The sequence below is a fragment of the Numida meleagris genome, chromosome 27, assembly GCF_002078875.1.
Source record: "Numida meleagris isolate 19003 breed g44 Domestic line chromosome 27, NumMel1.0, whole genome shotgun sequence".
NCBI classification, from domain to species: domain Eukaryota; kingdom Metazoa; phylum Chordata; class Aves; order Galliformes; family Numididae; genus Numida; species Numida meleagris.
Window position 1 is genome coordinate 4,246,399 of NC_034435.1, and position 19,147 is coordinate 4,265,545.

The 19,147-nt window shown below is 42.4% G+C and overlaps 2 protein-coding genes across 15 annotated transcripts in view; one reads left to right on the forward strand and one right to left on the reverse strand.

Moving 5' to 3' along the window:
• Window positions 1–13,805, reverse strand: part of MYO9B (myosin IXB) — a 43,920-nt gene extending 30,115 nt beyond the window's left edge. For 11 of the 13 annotated variants that reach the window (XM_021378907.1, XM_021378906.1, XM_021378903.1 and 8 more), the window contains exons 1-2: window positions 11,750–11,900; window positions 1,683–2,576 (exon numbers count right to left, since the gene is read on the reverse strand). In XM_021378907.1, the coding sequence (XP_021234582.1) occupies window positions 1,683–2,519 (837 nt within the window). In that variant the 5' untranslated portion in view covers window positions 2,520–2,576; window positions 11,750–11,900. Of the gene's footprint in view, window positions 1–1,682; window positions 2,577–11,077; window positions 11,457–11,749; window positions 11,901–13,784 lie in introns of those variants that run through there. The other 2 variants (XM_021378900.1, XM_021378899.1) reach the window with 2 other exon arrangements.
• Window positions 12,101–19,147, forward strand: HAUS8 (HAUS augmin like complex subunit 8). 2 transcript variants are annotated; one of them, XM_021378913.1, is made up of 10 exons: window positions 12,101–12,607; window positions 12,687–12,742; window positions 12,996–13,092; window positions 13,408–13,521; window positions 14,283–14,365; window positions 14,962–15,033; window positions 15,491–15,646; window positions 16,649–16,790; window positions 17,292–17,433; window positions 18,226–19,147. In XM_021378913.1, exons 1-10 carry the CDS (start codon window positions 12,562–12,564, stop codon window positions 18,344–18,346), a joined length of 1,029 nt encoding a protein of 342 aa, XP_021234588.1. In that variant the 5' UTR covers window positions 12,101–12,561; the 3' UTR covers window positions 18,347–19,147. The 2 variants fall into 2 exon arrangements, with proteins under 2 accessions (XP_021234588.1, XP_021234587.1); XM_021378912.1 differs by having other exon boundaries at window positions 12,102–12,607; window positions 15,488–15,646.

Sequence of the window (19,147 nt, forward strand, 5' to 3'; positions counted from 1 at the left end):
CCCTCTCATTAACTGGAATTGCATGAGAACGTCCCTGTTGGGAAATCTGGAAGCATCACTGTCCACTAGATGTGCTCTGCAGTTTAGTTTGATTTACTTCTCTAAAAGAAAAAAAAAGCAGAATCATTTGATTTACTTCTCTAGGACCTAAACCTACTACAGATTTTTGATGCGCACTGCAATTATGTCAGAGCGATCCTTCCCCTTTTGCAGTACTTGCAAGGATGGGCTTAGACTGAATCAGCTGGTGACTAACAAACACCCTCGAAGACGAAGAGTGAGAAGCCTGAGAGCTTCAGAGCAATGTGAAATTCTACACAATACGTACCGCAACAGCAACGTTAGGATCTATCTGGTAAATCTGAAGCTAACCATTGAAATTGTCCTGATATTTCTAGCTAGCGTGTTTTCCTCAAGAAATGCAGAACTAAATCCTCAGTGGATGACTGCAGAAGCTGCAGTACTTCTGATAACCAATCTTACTGGAGAAAAATCACAGACATCTTTTCATGCTAATTCCCAGGCTTAAAAACATTTACCAGTGACTGTAGCAGAGTTATTAGTTTTCATTTGGAAGCTACGGATACAGGCACTTCTCATTCAATGGACAGAACGCCACGCAGCACTTCACACCGCTATCCAGTTTGAGACAGCTGTGTCACGTCCTGCACACTGGTGTCTGAAACAGTTAATGGTACCAAATGCAGACGGATCAGCTGATCAAACAGAGCTTTCCACAGTGACCCCTTCCTGTTTTTCTGTTTAGAACTGCAAACTTGAACTCCAGAAGCCAGCAAACCTCAGCCTCACTTCTGCTTTCAAGCAGCAGAAAGCAAGGCAAAAAAAAAAAAACCAACACCCTGGTGTATATTCCTCATTCTCTACCAAAAAGCTTTCAAATCGTATTTATAAATGTGACAATTTAAAATAAATCTGTAGCTTTTACCTAAAAGTTAAAAAATCCTTTAAGTGCTGTTACATTTGAAAATATTTAAAGCTAAAACCTGTAATAACGATGTTCGATCTTCTTGCTGTTGAAGATTCTAATCAGAGCTTTCAGCTTTTCCTTTCAGATGGGAGAACTAAAAGGAGATGCTAAAATCTACAGGATGAGTTTAAGTCTGCCCTACCCCAAGTGAGACTACACCCCTCACCTCATGTATTTAGTTTTGGTTTCTACTGGAAACGCTGCAGTAACTGAACGCCAGAAGTGACTCTCACTTTCTCCCCAACTAGCAATGTTACTTTTTCAAAGCAAATGTCTGTAGAAAGGAAATCATTCCCTCAAGCAGCGAGCTCATAAGCATGCTGCAGGACACGCGTACACTAAGCTGTGGAACTATCTTTCTATGAAAAAGTTTACTTACTATTTCAGATTGATTCAACTGCCACCAAAACTAGGATGGAAGACAACAAGTAGCCTCTGTTCTGGAACGTTAGTGTTTACTGGCGGAAAGTTAAGTCAAATATAAATTAAAAGCAACAGGAAGTCAACTGCACAGCACGGCGCCTCAAGGAAAATCAATTAGAAGCAGTCTAGCAACAGGGCCAAACACCAACGCAGCCCAGAGATATTTAGAGCCTAGGCCAAGTAGGTGACTCTCAAAGGTAGCATTCAGCAGCCATTATTTGAAGGTTTCAGAAAACAATTTTGACAGAAGGCGATTGTAGCTTCAATTTACCTCCAGAACTGGTCCAGCTCCTAGAATAGTTCTCTCCACACCACTTGCGTACCCTTTCTGGCTCAGTGCCGTGAGGCAGTGAATTAAGAAGTTTGTGCTTTGAGTTTTTCCAGAACCACTTTCACCTGATATAACTATGCACTGATTAACGTGTTTTTTAAGCATTGTGTGATAAGCCACATCAGCAATGGCAAAAATATGAGGCTCCAACTTCCCGAGTTGATGATTCTCATATAACTTGACATATTTAGGATTATAAATGGGCAAGAACTTGAAGGGGTTAACTGCAATCAGAATACTTCCTGCGTAGGTATAAATTTTGTGTTTTAGAAAGCGGCGTTTGAGATTTTCTAGAAGTGTTTTCTCTGTTAAGTTGGGAATATTGCACAAGTCATCAAAGTCCTCCTGCTGCCATGGAAGAAAACCTCTTTCAACCAATCGCCGAGCATCCGTCTCCTTGGATAGCAGTTGCATCTGCGCGTACTTGATGGTCCCATCAGTGTTTCTTTCTTGCAAAAGAAAGTAGTACCCATCCTTTTGAGGATGCTCATCCTGAGCACGACGAGGCCAAAGTAAAACCCTATGAACAGGAGAATCGTTTGTATCAAGTACCCATTCTTCGCCACCTGTTTCTTTCACCTCCACGAGCACATAACTTTTTGAGACATCCAAGTTTAAGATGTTAATCACATCCTTGATGACATCTGAAGACGTGGTGTCCTTAGTTGCTGTCACTTTGCAGCAGGGAGCGCTTTCCGTTGAGAGCTGGGGGTAAATATGAAGATTATAGGCTGCTTTTGTCTGGCAAACTGCACTGTCCGCATCTTGTAAACTCATTCTGTCCCAAAACGGGCTTCAGGCTTCCGCTCTTGCTTAAGATGCAGTACCCATCATCTAGAAAAGCAGAATGAAACAAAATTAAAAAACAATAGAAGAACAAGAAGTCAGGTGTTAAAAAATGCGTACAAGACATACTAAGGCAGTATTTTCTGGAAGATGAAGGTAAGTTGCTAGATAGGCAAATTCTTAACTAAAGCACTCTATTTATGAACATTAGTGTTTATTTCAGCCTTCAGTTTAGCCTATCCCATGCAATGGACGACTATACACTTTTGCTTCTATTCCCATGTCCTCCCCTCCCTTTCCATTATTGCCACAAAGCAAACTGAACTGGGACAGACATCCTGAGGACTTCCTTGTTTCCACAGGTTAGTTTTAACTCAGAGGCCTGCCCTGACCTGGTTCTCTGTACGGCTACGCAAACATTTATTCATCCTCCCACACAAAATCTCCTTCAGAGCTGCACAAGCAGCTTGAGGTAGAGGCAGGGTTTGATCGCTTCTTAGATCAGCACTGCCATGAAATCTGGCAGCAGGAGCAGTGCACAGGTGCAAGGAGGAGGGCAGTTCTGACACTGCAGCTCACACAGCTTTTCTCGTTTCTCTGACCTCTTCTCATGAAACCTACGCCACAGGTGGGACATTCACTCTGCTCAGCTTTAGGAAACTGTGCCTATAACTGAACAGCACAAACGCTGCTGTGATCTCCTAACCCTGCTGGCTGTGGTGACTTCTTCAATACGCATAACTTACCCAGAAAAGAGGCTGCTAATTTCACTCGAGTCAACCACATCCTTGCTACAGAAAGGTTCGAGCTTGCCTTCTCTCTCCTATTTTAGTCAACACCATAAAATTAATCTTATCACAGTGACATTTCAATTCAGCTACCAAGATCCCAAATAACCCAGTTCATTCACAAGGTTTTACACCTGATCGCGTTGACCATCTCCTCACTAGATTTCAGGAACCTCATCCACGAGCCTCCAAAAAAATCACACATTATAATTGCTGTTACTTCCTGTCGCCCCCAGGGAGTCCAGCAACCTAACTTCAACCTAATAACCACCTGCAGAAGTCAGCCTCCTCCTTACTGCCAGAGCTGGAAGCCTCTATAGTTGGTAACATTCTGTGCCTTTGCTGGGGAGTGATTTTTCTCTCAGCTGCAATTTGGTGCACCCAGATCACCAGGGCTAGGTTTGATTACATTGTTAAGTTAATAAAATGCTAAACCAAAGCAATGTTTAGCAAAAGCAGATAATGATGTGCTCTTTAACAGTCTTCATACCCAGAACAGCATTTCAATTTTTATTTCAAGAACAAAAGCATTTTAACAATGCACTTGCTTGCTGAATATTTAGGGAAAGAAAGAAAAGCAGATAAATGCCAATGAAATTGCTTTTTCACCACTAAACAACTGCATAGGAACTCGCATAAGGCCACAGAGAGTAATCATTTCAAATTAAAATCAGTAAAGCTGGAAGCATTTAGCTGCCACTTCCACTGCAAGTAATGAATCACTTCAGAGAAACATATGACATAGCTCTGCCTCATGAACAGCCCCAGAGCAGAGAATGGTGCTTTAAGGGAACTCTGAATAGAAAGCTTTGAGAAGACGCTGTTACGCAAGATAGATCATTTTTAGTGGCTACTCATCAAAAGGAAGGCTGAGCAAGCCACAAAGAAAGACAAACCACAGCACATCCCTGCTCAAGCTATACGATCCCTCAGAGAATGGTTTCTTGCCCTGTTAAATTCTTCATTCATTAAGGAAGGCTTGTTGCAAGAACATACACAAGGATGGAACAGTGAGCTCCAAGACCCCTCTCCATTTCTGCTATTTCTCTCTGACCAGCAGAGAATAAGTCTGAAGAGTCTTTGAAAAGATTACACAAGTGTAAAGCTTACTTAGCCTACAGAAACTCAAACACCTTAACATACAGCAAAGCCTATGGCAGACTGCTGCTCAAGGGGAAGATGACCCTGGAGCACAGAGAGTAAAAAGGAACAGGGACCATCTTCCTTTCAAACCAGCCGGACAGTTCAAGGACGACAGTCCTGCAAAGACTTCCCCTTTATTTTTCCTCCCACCAACTAATTTCAGACACACTGTATGCTATGACAGAGGAAGTCCCCTCAGCAAACATTTTGGCCAGAAGAGAACCTTAAGAGCTACGGCACCGATTTTTTTGCCGACGCAGAAGAGCTGAACCTAGCGGCTGACCTCTGACTGCAGTGGCAGACACTTCCTAACTTGGTCTCATGTCAGCTACCAGGATACATATTTGGTGCATTGCTCAAGACTCCCTTACCACACTTTCTAAAGAGGAAACCAGAACACAGATGTCCTCTCTTCTCTGCTAGAAGCCTGGCACATTACAGCAAACAACAACGTGGGAGCTGGCACACTCTGCTCAGGTGTGTAAGACTGAGAAACCAGAAGGAGAAAGACTCTCTCATCCTGAAGAAGAGATATTTCTGGCAAAGCAACGTGCAGATGTTGACCTCAACTCATTCATGCCACACACAGATTTCTGAATTATGCAGTCATCAGGCAACTCCACAAAAGTTTAAAGAGGCAAGAGTTCTGCATCCCCAGCCATCACCCTGTAAGAGCTCTGGAAGTTAAACTGCAGCAGAAAGAACTTGCCGAGGCATGATTTCAGTACACAGTCACATCAACAATAAACAGAAAGGCAATCAGCATAACACTGCCTCTTTATGATCAGATATGAAATCCAGGCACTGCTAGCTCGCTTTTAACAACACTGAGCTTTGAGACTGCTCTTTCACTCAACAGCAACTTCAGATGCACTCACTCAGAACTGATGACGAGGATTTAAGTAAAAAAAAAAGAAAATTCTAGAAGTCACTTACGGAAGAGTAGCACCCAACTATGCTTATTTCCTTTTAATCAGTTCTTTTTGTTACTGAATTTGACTAAAAATGTATTAAATGTGTTTCAGAAAAAAAAAACAGCATGTGATACTTAAATTCTTCAACTCAAGAATCAGAACATCTAGTAATTACAAACAGGTTTGAGGAAAAACTGCTGCTTTCCAATTGACTTGTGATTCTTCTTAGAGAAGATGTCAAATCTGGTGATAATACTGCTCAAAAAGAGACAGACATTAGTGCACCTCTGACCTCACACTTTGTATAACAAATTAGAACTAAAGGAAAAGAGCATACAGAGATAGCAAGATGAACAGACAGCAGGCCAGCTACCTGAGGAGCCCCAGTATTCAGTTATGGATGGATTATCATCCAGCAACTAGACTACGAGATTCTAGTGAAGTTGGATTCCTGCCATCAAAGTAAATATTTTCAGTGTGGTTCTAAAACAAAGAAAAGAAAAAGAATTACTGATAACAAATGAATCATACAGACATTGAGAAGGCAGCAGGCAAACAAAAAGCTGGACAAACATCACAGCTCCGCAAGACAGAAGTAAGCAAATTCCAGCTCAGTTTACAGGTACATCATTTCAGATTTCCCTAACAAGCACCCAGCACCAGAGGGATGGAATAGGAGCTGTCCTGAAAAGCAGTAACCGAAATAGGCTTGAGAAGCTAGTGGGTATCATTTAAACATGAGATACTTACATAACACCACAGGCAAAACAGTTAACATCATTCCCACATCAAACCAGTATTTAGTCAGGTGGCCATCCTACCTTTGGACTCCAGCAGTATATGACTTGTACCACACCTAGAATATACCTAAAATTTTATTAAGAAGATGCAAAGAACAACAAAAACTGTTAAAAGCAGCTCCTTGTAGCAAAATCCTCTAGGAGCTTTGTCTATTACAAACACACACTGTAGTCTGATAGTGATTTGAGTCCTTGCATGGGGAACTGGAGACTGATAACACTCATCAGTGCCGAGGACACAGCTAAAACCAAAGCCCAGGGCTGGAATTCAAAGCTAGACAAACTGAACGTAACATAAACGATACCAGAAGGCTGCCCTGCACCCCAGAAACCTCACTGCCAGTAAGGACGAGGCAGCTAAAGGCCTCTTTACAACATCAGCCAGTCCCCAGGTACAGACGCGCTGTAGAGATGTTACAATTAATTAGGTACCACCATCTAATTTATGTTGAGTGGTCAGACCAATGATTCCTTCTGATTTTATGATTTTAAATTATCTAGAAATATTTAGGGAATCAAAATACTTATTGCTTCTACGAAATTCGGTTCATCAAGGAAGCACACGACAGAATGCAGGTGCAAAGAATTCCAGGAGAAAAAGGAGAAATGCAAGAGGATAAGGTGATGATGAAACCACATGGGTCAGCATGCAAAAGAGCAAACTCCAGAAGAGAGCAGCCTCATCACTGCAGAGTTCTTTTTGTAGGAGACGTAAATTTCTGCAGTTACCTCAACTCCTCTCAGCACTCCTCTTTATAAGAAGCTCCTTTTGAAAGCTTGAGAAAAAACAAAGCTGTGTGTTAGAGAAGTTAATAAGTGGGAGGCAGAAACTGGCACTAGGTGCACATTAACTAATTTTAGATTTCACATTCAGAGTCCTTCCTGTTTTCCTTAAAATGTTTTACTTTTCATAAGCTGCTAGCAGTGCAAGAATGCCTCTTCATAGCAATTAAAATTAAGTACAGCTGTCAGCATCTGCAAAACAATTAAGTGTTTGCACCTGCATGGTGAAAAATAACACAGGGGGAAGAATTAGACAAGCTGGGAAAGACACAAAAGTCAAAACAAAACTTAAAGTACAAAGCTTCTGAAATTCTGCTATTTTATTCAAACCATTAGACTGTATTACTTCAACATGAGGGGGGCATCACCTGCAAGGGATCAGCGTGTTACAAGATACAGTGATACATGATCTGCACCCCTGAAAGAGTGCTTTTGTTCTCCCAGTATAACGCACACACTTTAGTGGTACTTATTTCAAGCACGACAGAAGAGAACCAGGAGGTCTTGAGTAACGCGAGACCAACATAAGATAGCAGCTACAGCCACTTCACTCAGCTATCCTAGCAAGGAAACTCCAGCATGCCACAAAAATGGAAGCAAGTCTACGCAAACTAAAAACTCTTCTCAGGACTTTGCTCCTTTCCCTCTACTGCCCCACGTTCTCAAGTCCTACAAGCAGCGTGTCAATAGCACCAACAGAAAAACAATATAAAACAACAGTGTAAAGCTGTATTTACTTCTATATTACCTATAAATCTGCACTTTTACTTGCTCAGAAAACAAACCAAAAAACCACTGGGTTTACCAAACAATAATCTAACTGAAAGTGAGGCCGAACCATTCAGTCTGTTGCTGTAGGATTGCTTATGCCTGCCATTTAAATGGCCAGATAGGGCAACATTGCAGGTAGCCACTTCAATGCTGTATGAAAGAAACGTATTCAGCTACGTAATTTATCATTGATCTGTAATTTTCCTTCCCCCAACCTCAAACAACATTAATAGGAAAATAAAATAGTGGAATTCTCTATGATATTTTTGATGCCGTTTTCTAAACGTTAAGTCTCCATTAAACTAATTAGTGTTCCTAATACGCGTCAAATCCAACATTGCCTATTTAATAATGCAGTAAAATTCGAGAAAAAACTTGGCCCCAATCAGTGCAGGGTATCTGTTTAGTTTAAATAAGGCCATAATTTGAAGGCACATGTTTAGTCAATGAATCATAGTGAAGCTAAAAAGGGAAAGCTACCATTACAGCAAAATTGTTGAGGATGAACTTTATAATATTCTGCTTCTTCAAATTTTCACGTACATTTCCATGCTGCGTTTCTCAATCTGAAAGATTCAAGCTCCTCGTGCTGCTCATCAAGTATTTTTCAACACAGAAGTACAAACACATCACAAGTACCTGGCCTTTACAATTTGTGAACATCACATTTGCCAAATGCTGTCCCAAAACAAGATCCTTCCTTCTGATCAAACTGAAAACACCGAGCCATCTCAGAAACACTCAGCTATTCCTTATCCTCAGTTTCCAAAGCAAGGAACTTCCACAGCAAGACAGCAGGCTACAGAGACAGCCTTGAATTTCCAGAAGCAACAGTGCTTTATAGGTAAGGCAAAGGCCTCGACTTGTCTCACCACATCACAAGAACATACAGTTGCTATTATTGAGCAAATTAATATTTTTCCAAGTATTCCACACTCTTGCAGATTTACCTGAACGTTGCTCTGCATTCTAGTAACACTTCAGTATTTCTCTTGGCTGCCTAAAATTCTGTTGGACTAAGTAACTCCAGACCCTTGGTTTTCCTTAACTAAAAGCTCTTTTTTCTTCTCCAAAAGGAGTAGTTTTGAGTGGAGCATGCAAATTTACAACACATTTCTTACTGTTCTTTGCAACCAACCCTGCCAGAGAAGTTAATGTCTGCCACAGACCGCCTAACAAAGCAGAAGCTGGATTGCAGTGCAAGTAGCTCAGTGTAATACAGGAAGAAGTCAAAGAAATGACCTTCATTGCAGACAGTTCCTTCCCAGTTACCTTCTCTCTGCTCCTTCTGGCCCGCAGGACCCTGATCCCAATCTAGGCCCATAAGTCACCTAAGATGCAGCCTCTGCTTCCTCTGAGTGACTCAGACGTGCAATGTAACCTCAAGGCAAGGACAGCTTATCAGGGTTACAGTGACATTAGAAGTCTATAACATGTTATTACCTCACAAAAAGTGTGGTGTCATAGCTTACAGACGTACACTTCAGTATGAGTCAGAGGAAACAAAAATTGGTCCCTGTTAAGAACAGAAGGAACAAAGGGCCAGCTGAAGGTGTTAGTGGATGCAAGTAAAAAGAAATGCAGACCGCTCTCATCATCTTTTGTGGCACTACTAAGGATGACAGTGAGACGGCTGCAGCTGTCAGCAGCACGAGGAAAAGCCTTACAGGCCTAACGCTGCAATCACACCCCTAAGAAATTCTCTTAAGAAACTTCAGGCTGAACTTTTGTGTAAGTTGGGAAACAAAAGTACTCATTCATCAGCAGTGTGTCAAGAACAGTTTTAAAGATGCTTCTGTTGCTAAACACCAATGGTCTTCGAAGGAGAATAGGTTTTGCTAGGATTGCATTAAGTTTAACTTAGTAACACGGTATCAGACACAAACAACACAATAAAGAACATAAAAAGCAACTCTACCAGCCACACATCAGCCCCAAGAAACTACCTGAAAAACATGCATGGTATTTAACCACACTAGAGGACGTTGTTCCAATAAAATCTGACTGCAACGGACAAAATAATAATTAAAAACTCAGAGAAAAGATAAGCAGGATAAGTACGTCTTATTTCTTAGAAATGTGACTTAATGGTCTCCTTTGGTCTTCAGAAGTACTGAAGCATGGACTTCTTGTTGAATCATTTTCTCACTCTTTTCCTTGGCTGCTAAGATAGCTGATAGCACCTTGTAGGAATTTTTCTGTTTTAAAGGAAAACCTTATGGGCGCCCAGCCTCCCCCCATGCCCATCCAGCTACGGAAAGTCTGCATTCAGAAGCAATACTGAGCTACATGCATGTGAGTCAAGGAGTTATTCACTGGATTACTCAAGAATTCTGATGTTTGAATCATCATTTGTCAGAAAACAGCCTGTACCAAGGATTACTTGCTAGGTGAACCTCGCTTAAATTTTTCATCAGCTGTGTTTACTCTTCCTGAATTATTCAGTTCTATAAACGTTTTAGGTTGCACAGAAAAACACAGACTTATGACTCTCCCCACCCCAAGTGGGCTATCTATTTGCAGTCAGGTGCCCTGTCACTGCACAATTTATAGCATTCAGTTGCTAATAAAAAAGCTTTTTGAGGCAAACATTCAAGCATGGTGACAAAAAGAAAAAGGCAAAACACCCACAGTGATTCAAGGGTTCTACAAAAACAGTTCCATCACATTACGGCCATTGTTCTCAAGTTTAATGTCAGTCTCTTAACACTTCTGCTATGGGAAACAACCCTGAAAAGCAGAGATGTTATAAGACTTCAAAGGTAGAGAATGCAAAGAATCTCAATGCTCCTGAGGCTTGAAGACTAAAACACCGAATCCTAACTCTTTACAAAATCGCTACAGTGAATCTTGAAGCTATGGTTAACATATCTGTCTTAAAAATTTTCTGTGTTTTTTTTCCTACATTAAATAGATCTGTTCCTATCAGGATTCCAAGTTAAAGACACCAGAGACTTCCTAGAGCTTGACAGGTACAACAACACCGCGCTGAACCGGAGCGCAGGGTTACCTCACACTGTGACTCCAGGGCAAGCACTTCCGTCGTCTGTATTATGGCTGACAGGTCTGAAACCAGAGACCTACTAATTATGCATCACAACCTCCTATTTGCAAATAGCTAGGTAGACAAATGGAAACCCATCCACCTCTAGGAGCAATGTGGGAGGATTCTGATGACATCTCTGAAAGGCTAATTGCATCTGCCAGGAGCCTGAGATCATCCCCAGCTACTCATTTCCAGAAGGCAAAATCAAGGAACCCCCAACTCTTTTGGGCACAAAGCCCTTCTCACCTTTCACAAAGAAAACTTGCCAATAGAGCTAGCTAATAAGTTGGGCAACAATACTTACAGAGAAACAGAAAACGGCACCGGGAAACCATCCCATGGTTGGACCACAAGTACCTTTATGGCCACAGCCGGGATGGTACTCTGCTACATTTGGCCCGAGAACGCGCAACAAAGGAACGGCCCCAGCAGCAGCAGCTTTGCTTCCAAAGACCGCAGACCCAAACCTAGCAGGAGGACCCAGCGCTCCCAAGGCACAGAGGCACGCATCGATGGGTGCGATAAAGCACGGCAGCACAGCAGCAGCCGCGACGTTGTCAAACGCAGCCCCAAAATAACGAGAAAGCACTGGGAGAGCGCGAAGGCGGAGGCGTTTACATGAAACGGCACGGGCGGCTCACAGAGAGCCAGAGGCGCGGGGAGACCGGCCCTGAGGAGACGGCGGCACCGAGCGGCTCCGCGGGCACAACGGATGCGCACCGACCGCCAGCAGCACGGCGCGCCCGCGAGGAGCCCCGCGGCAGCGCACAGCGCCGCTCCCAGCGCTGAGGGAGGCGGCGGGATCCCCACCCCGCAGAGCCCCTCCGCCCGCCGCACCGGCCCCACAGACCGGCAGGCAGCCCCGCTCCCGCCTCAGCGCGAGATGAGATCGCGCTGAGGCACTGCCGCTACAAAGCTCAGCCGCTCACAGGGGAAGGAAAAAGAAAGACAAGCACCGCGCTCCGCCGCCGCTTACCTCCGGCGCAGGGTGAAGCGCTGCGCCCAGCGCCGCCGCCCACCTCAGGCCCCGCGGAGCCGCCGCTCGCCACTTCCGGGTGGAGGGAGGCAGGGCGGCATTCAGCGCCGCGCGCGCACTGCGCGTGCTCCCTACCCCCTCCTCACCCCACCGCCCCCTGGCGGCAGCGCTGAGCGGGGCGTTGTGGGGCGTGCTGGCGGGCGGCCCTCCCGCCCTCGCCTGCGGCTCCCGGGAGCGGGTGTTCGTGGGGAGCCAGGTGCTTTCTGAGGCAGGGCCCTGCGGCGAGAAACGGGAGTGGGTGGATTCTTCAAAACCCCAGCGCCCGGCTGGGAGCGTCGCCTTACCAAGAGCTTTCTGCAGCTCTGGGGCGGCATAGGAGATCCTACTCGTGGGCTTAGGCTTCCCTAGCGGGAGCTCTGAGGCGCGGCTGGGGGAAAGGGCAGCGTTTGGAATCACTCACAGCCGCCGTAGGGCCCTCCGTGCTTGTGGGAGGCTAGTGCTGAGGGCAGCGTAGCGCTCCTCTGTAAGCACAGCCCAGGTGGGAAGCATCCCCGTGAAGCGTCGGGGCGGGGTCTCGCCCACCCGCCCGCTCCCGGTGGGCGCGGAGCTGAGGCCGTCTGTGGAGAGTTGCTTTAATCCTCCGCGCCGCCAGAGGGCGCTCAGCGCCTCGATCCCCTCAGCGTGGGGCGGTGCTGCGCCTGCGCGCCGTTCGAACGGGCTGGCGGCTGCGGCGGGGAGCGCGGGTGTGTGCCTCAGCGCAGCTCTGCTCTCTCGCAGTTCGCTGCTGTCATCCTCTGATCTCTTTTTGAAGGATGTCCGCGTTGGCGGACGGAGAAACGCCCCAGAATGAGCGGAAAGGTAGCGGCGGGGTGAGGTGAGGGGACCCCGCCCGCCCGGCTGAGGCGCGGGCCCGGCTGAACACTTTCTGCTCCTTCAGGGGGAAGATTCGTGAAGTCCCGCTACCTGCAGTACGCCGAGAAGGATTTCAGTAAGGTACTTGGGCACTCCGGGCGCGCTGTGAGTTGTGGAAGCAGGACTCAAGCAGAAGCGCCGTTGTTATGAGACAGGTGTTCTGTGGTGTTAAACTGACGTGGGGTGGGAATTCGGGGCTGTACTCAGCTGCTGGCAGAGCTCACGGGTGCCCCGGGATAGCAGCAGTTTCTTGTCAGCATTGGAGTGGGTGGTAAGACAGTGCTGATTTCAGTTACTGCTGACTTTCACTCCTGCCTGCTTTTTTGGTTGTCAGAATGCTTCAGCAAAATCCTTTTCGTCATCAGCTTCTAGTGCATCTTCCACAGCTAAAGCAAGATCAGTGCTCTCTCAGAAATCTGAAGCTTCTGCTGGTAAGCCTTATCAGAAGAATCTAAAAGATTCTATCATTCTCTCAATCTTTTTCCAACATCTGCAGCTCTTAACAACTTTAAAAATACCCAAAGAGTGATTCATATTACTTATATTAGTGATAATATTACTTATATCAGTGATAATTCTGAACTACTTTATCTCTGGATAAGTTAGCGAGTACAAAACCAATGTATACAAAGTAAGTGTGTAAAAGTTGTGTAAGTTTGCCCTGTATTATTAAAAATATACACAAATGTGAGCTTGTACAGAATCTGTTTGAATTCTTCTAGTTTGACAACAGCTTCTTTCTACAGGTGTTGCCTCTGGCTCATTAAGTCAGAGTAGTTTTGAGAGAAGTGACTTACAATCCACTTTATTAGATGGAGATAAAATTACTCGACCAGACCTCGATCTTTCAGTTATTAACGGTAAACTTTCACTCACGTTCAATTTCTTCTTTTATTTTGAGTATATATCTAATAACTTGATTATAGGTTTCTACTATATTTGAAAAAGGATGTTGTTAAATCAGATAAGTGTTTATTTTTTCAAATTTAGGGACTGTAATGCTATAATGGGATGGAAAGTACTGCAATAATAGCAGTGTGGCAAAGTCTTTAGCTACAGCAAACGAGAACAAGTCCAAACACAGCAGCCATAAGCACAGAAATGAAGGAAAAGAGCTGCTCACCTTTAGAAGGCTTCAGGTAGACAAGGATATCTTGCATGAGATACCCTTGCCTCCACTGCCAACCCTTAAATGAGGGCTGGGAAGGGGTGCATCCTGGCTCCACCCCTTCTGGTCATTCAGGTATATTGCATGCACCTGAGCTCCCCTGGGCTGTCTTCTGGCATCTTTTGGGTGTGCTTTTTTTTTTTTTTTTGTAAACTTAGGATCAAATGTTAAAGAAAAAAGTACCATCAAGTGTTTGTAACAGATGAGTGTTAGATAACCAGCCCTTCTGAAAGTTGTACCACATCTATCTGTAACTGTTACCTACAGTTAAATACTTGCGTTATCCACATCTTCTCATGAGCATAATAAAAAGCTAGAAATAAAGCATAAGTGCTCTTTACTGGTAGACATACCATCTTTAAATTCTTAGTGCCTTTGAATAATCTGATCTCTGTTGACCTACTCTCATGTATTTTGGTAGAAAAGAGTAATAAGTTCTCTCTTATGACACAGATAAAGCTGTCCGCTGGAAAACTACTAGTTCAAAGGCTTCTTGCAAAGCAGATAAAGGGACATGTGTAGAAAAGCAGAAATCGGTGAGTCTCGCTGCTTCCACTTGTTAAGCATCTTTATTTTGCAATACGTGAAATGATAATTTTCCATCTCTCTAATGCTGGTAACAACCGTTAAGGTTTCTGGGATGATCTCAAGCCTTATGGCAGTAGCCAAATGAGAGATCTGTTGTACTGCTCACAAGTTGTCTTGTTCATTGGGTGTAACTCTCAGAGTTTTACTATAGCTCATCATAGTAAAAAATCCTGTTCCATTTGTAGCATTTCTTCAAGCCAATTCTATTTATGCTCCTGTCTACGCTTTGTCATTATATCACATTATCTTTAAATATTTTCCAACCATTTTTTTGTCAGAAAGTGAATGTTAATTCAACCTAATCTCACTCAACACTAAATCTTCAAGTTCTATACCGGTGTTTCGAGCATCTGCTGAAAACAGTATAAAGATTGGATGAACAAAGAATATGCATTTAGTTAACATTCGTCTAGGTGACTGTTGCTGATGATAATGCTGATTCTGGCCACAAGCTGGACTTTCAGTAATTTATTTAGATCCTGAAAATACAACTGTTTAAATACTACAATTGATCTAGAATATTCTCTTTTTTTTTTTCCCCAAGAAAAACAATCCCAGTGTTCTGGGGGAGGAGCTAAGATCTCAGGAGCTGATTTTAACTTACCTAAGAGTAAAGGTGAGAGTCAGTCAAGTATTTGGTGTTTCTATTTAAAAAGAAATTAAACAACTGTTTGATATCAAGTTCTGTGCATTCTGATCCATGAAAGTCAGACTGTTACGATTTTACATGTTGTAAACTACATGCTCTAAAACTACATGATGGATGTGCCTTGAAAACTCTCTTAGAGTGAATTCTGTGACAGTTTATTAAACTGGTGCTGGTTGTTCATGAAGCAGCGATGTTCTGAAGTTTCAGGAAAACAAGAGTAAAAGTGTTTGGAATTCAAGACTGTAGCAGTGATTTTGTTCTTTTTTCACTTAGTGATGTATATGTATATTTTTCCTTTACAAAAAAAAAATTAATTAGGGATTAGTAGAGAAAATGGAGAGGGGGCTTTAACCTCAATGTACTAGACTTATATTTGTTGCTTCAGATTATGTTAGTTACGGATGTTTTTTGGATGTAACAGCAGGAAAAGGATCTGGCTGAGCTTGAGGAAAAAGCAGAACAAAACTTGTTAATGTTGTGCGAAGAAAAGGAGAGGCAGCAGGAGAAGCTCTATGAGTTGAAGCGTGAAATTCTGCTCAAAGAGAGAGAGGAAAAGCTCGAGGAGGAGTTAGTAAAACAGGTAGGCCTTAATTACAGTTCACTCTTCTCCTACGTTTAAACAATCTATTAATTGCTAATAATGTACTCATAGCTACTAGATTGTTTTAACGTAATAATCTAGTAGTTGTTTCTCAAAAGATGATTTCCGTGCTTTTGTAGCCTGCTGAGGTACAGTTTTATGCATCTCTAAACATCCACTTCCTGTTGTGGCGTGTTGTGCTCTCTAGTAATCTAAACAAATGCCGTGGTCGCTTTTTTTGGCTGTATGTTCTGGAGGCAGGAAGGAGAAGCTATTGCTGTTAGGCAAAGAGCAGCAATAAGGCACTGGTCACCAGAGCAGTTTACATCTCCTGTGCATTGACTGTAAACATCTTAAAGCCACACTGTAATTGCATAACTGCGGGATGTTAGTTATGACTAGAGCAGAGATGCTAACCCTTAAATGAACGGTGAACATCTGTCATTTCTACTTTTATATGTTAGACAGCAGTAGTTCTGATCTAGTTGTAAGAAGACATGTTTTTAATGATTTTCTTGATAGCAAATCATTTTTAGAAGCTAAAGCCTCCACACTCTCTCAGCATTTTCTTAGTTTTGTTGCATCAAATGAAACGGGTAGGATGTTTTGAACAACTGATTTGCAAAACTGAACATGCTTTTAACAAATATGCTTTGTGAAAATTAAGTAAGACTTTTGGAGAATACAAAACTGCAGTGAAAGGATGAAATGTAGAGCACTTTGCCTGGTAGTGCTTCTTGCTGCAGTATCAAGGAAACTGCTATTGGCCAAGGCAAAATAGGAATGTCGCACCACAAACTTTTTGAATTCTTCTGTCAATGAACATGTCAGAGTGACACTTGCTGATTTTGTTTTTGTGTGTGTATATATATACTGTAAATTGTTTTTCTGTATCGATCCAGTCTTAAGTCTCATTTATATAGAGAAAAGCAATTCATGCATTCTTACTGTACGTACAAAATGGCTGCTTTGTGAAGTGTTGATTCATCATGTCCTTTTCAGATGGAAGTGCTTTCTCCTCTTCTTCCTCTTCTTGAACGGTTTAAAGAGCAGTACAAAAGCTTTGCAGTTGCTCTGGATGCCACTAGACATAAATTACCCATTAAGAACATTCACATAGAGGGAGATATGCCAACATACCTAGGTATGAAAACTACATTTAAAATACACTTTCAGAAATAGGTGGTTTTTTATGCCAGGCTTCTTGTTTTGCTGCATCTGTTTGTGTGATTTTCTGTGCTGTTCATAGAGCTTGTCTGGGTGCTGGGCTGCAGCTTTAGTCATGTGCTTTGATATGAGTAATTATTGTCTCCATTTAACCATTAAATTGCTGTCTAACAATTAAAGCTTGATTTTTTTTCTCTTGCATCTGTGTCTGGTAAAATTCAGTGAGGTGCTGTGAATGAGCTTGATTAGCAAGTTAAAACAGTAAAAGTAGTGTTGTTGCTGTTAGTCTCCGTAGCTAAAAGTAATTTGGCTTTCATGATTCTCTAATGGTGTATTAATGAACGCTTACCAAGCAATAGTTCATCTAGTTCCCTTGTTCCTCCTTACTGTAGCTACTACATAATCTTGTATTAATTAATGCCACTGTATGCCTTTTTTTAAAAAAAAAAAAACATTTTTAACATCTCTTATATTGTAGACGAACTGCAAAAGCAGTTAGCTGTCACACGAGAACTTCTGGCAGAAGTTGTGCCAGGCTCCTCAGAAGAAAGTGCAAAAGCATTCAGTGAACTCCAAGATACAGAAGAGGTGTTTCAGAAACTGGAGAAAGAGCTTCAGAGGTATTTAACAACAATCACGGGAAAACACTCTGCCTGTGGATTCAGAGAAAAACGTACAGTCCTCACCCTTTGCATCCAGAATGGATATTGGAGGATTAATTGTGAGAATAGTTGTGCTAAGTTTAATTCTCTTTGTAGCACACATCTCTATTTCTGTCCCTACCCTAGCTATGAAGGAAAGAGTTTTTTTCTTTTGTCTGTGTAATCTTAGTGAACTACTTTAGCGTGCTGCTTCCTGATACTATTTCTCAGAATTTCAGTGAATTGTGAAAATGTGTACAAGAGTGAACAGGAAGCACTATGTCAGATACAACTGTATCAATATAACTTGATATAACTGTACGAATATAATCTTTTTTCCCTTCCTTTCTTCCCTGTTAAAAAGTGTGCTTTCCCTCTGTATTCATCATCATCCTGAAGGAGGTATACAAGGAACACATTTTTTTTTTCCCTCCTTTTGGTTATTGTGTTAAGAAACACAAAGTATCACAGAACAGGAGAAAGAGATAAAAGATTATAAATTTCTTTTCCTTCCTCTGTTTCTTCAGAAGAGACAACTGAGCTCTTCAGAGGGTGACATATCTATCGTGAAGATACCCATCTCCTTTTCCTGTAGACTTTTCCTCTCCTTCAAACTCTAGCCTTTGAGAAGAAAACTTGTATTTTACACTTTTTCTTCGGGTGGCTATATGGTAGGAGAACGATGTGAATCTCCACATGCATGCCCTTTGTGGTTAGGTGGAAGCTGTTATCCTCCACAGTAACTGATTTACCCTGCTTAATTTGTTCCAGGAGCTTCACACAAGTGCAGAACCTGTCATATGAAGCTAGTAAAGAAGTTTCACTGCATAATCAAAGAATATGTGAAGACAGTCATGGACTAGATGTTGTGAAACACTGGTACTTCAACTGAGTTTGTGTGATTTTTTGTGTTTTATTCTTGTTTCTTTTTTGCTGATTGGTGGGTACTAAATCAGTGTCAGTAGACTTGGGGTTTTTTTGTTGTTTATTGTCTTTGATTTGTTCTCTGTCTTTGCTTTACTTATGAACATACACATCCAACTTTCCAGTTGGATGAATATGAAACCGGCAGCATGTATGACTAATATAAAAAAATGGAGTTTTGTTCTGCTTACTGACCTATAAGGAGACATTTTTTTTAAACAGCCGTTTCTGTGACGCCTTTATCATCACTTGTTGCCTTGACAATATTGAAAGTTAAATCAAATGTTATTCTTAGCAAATATGAACTATGTATTCTTAAACTCCTTTTACTTTCTTGCACTTGGCTTCAAGTGCACTGGTTTGCAACTCTTCTCGAAGCAATATTCCTTAGAGGGCCACGTATCAAGGTATAGATGTGGAACTGTGTTTGTTGTACTGTACGTTCGTTGATCCAGACAGGAGGACCAGGAGGAATGCACAGCGTGGTCATTAATCACTCGGTGAGCAGCTCCTGGAGGAACTCATAATTGTCCCTTATATCTGGATTTTTGAAGAGGAAAAGCAATGTGGGTAGCAAAGAATGAGGCTGATGAACTGAAGGGGCCAGGTCGCTTGTAACAAGTAGAAAGTTTTTGGTAAATTGTTGCCTAATTCTCTTGGAAATAAATTACTGAAACATAAATGCTTTTGTATTGACTTGATGCCTTCTCTTTAAGTACTTTATTTATTTATTTTACAATAAAGACTGTTTTTCACTGTTGTATCAGAA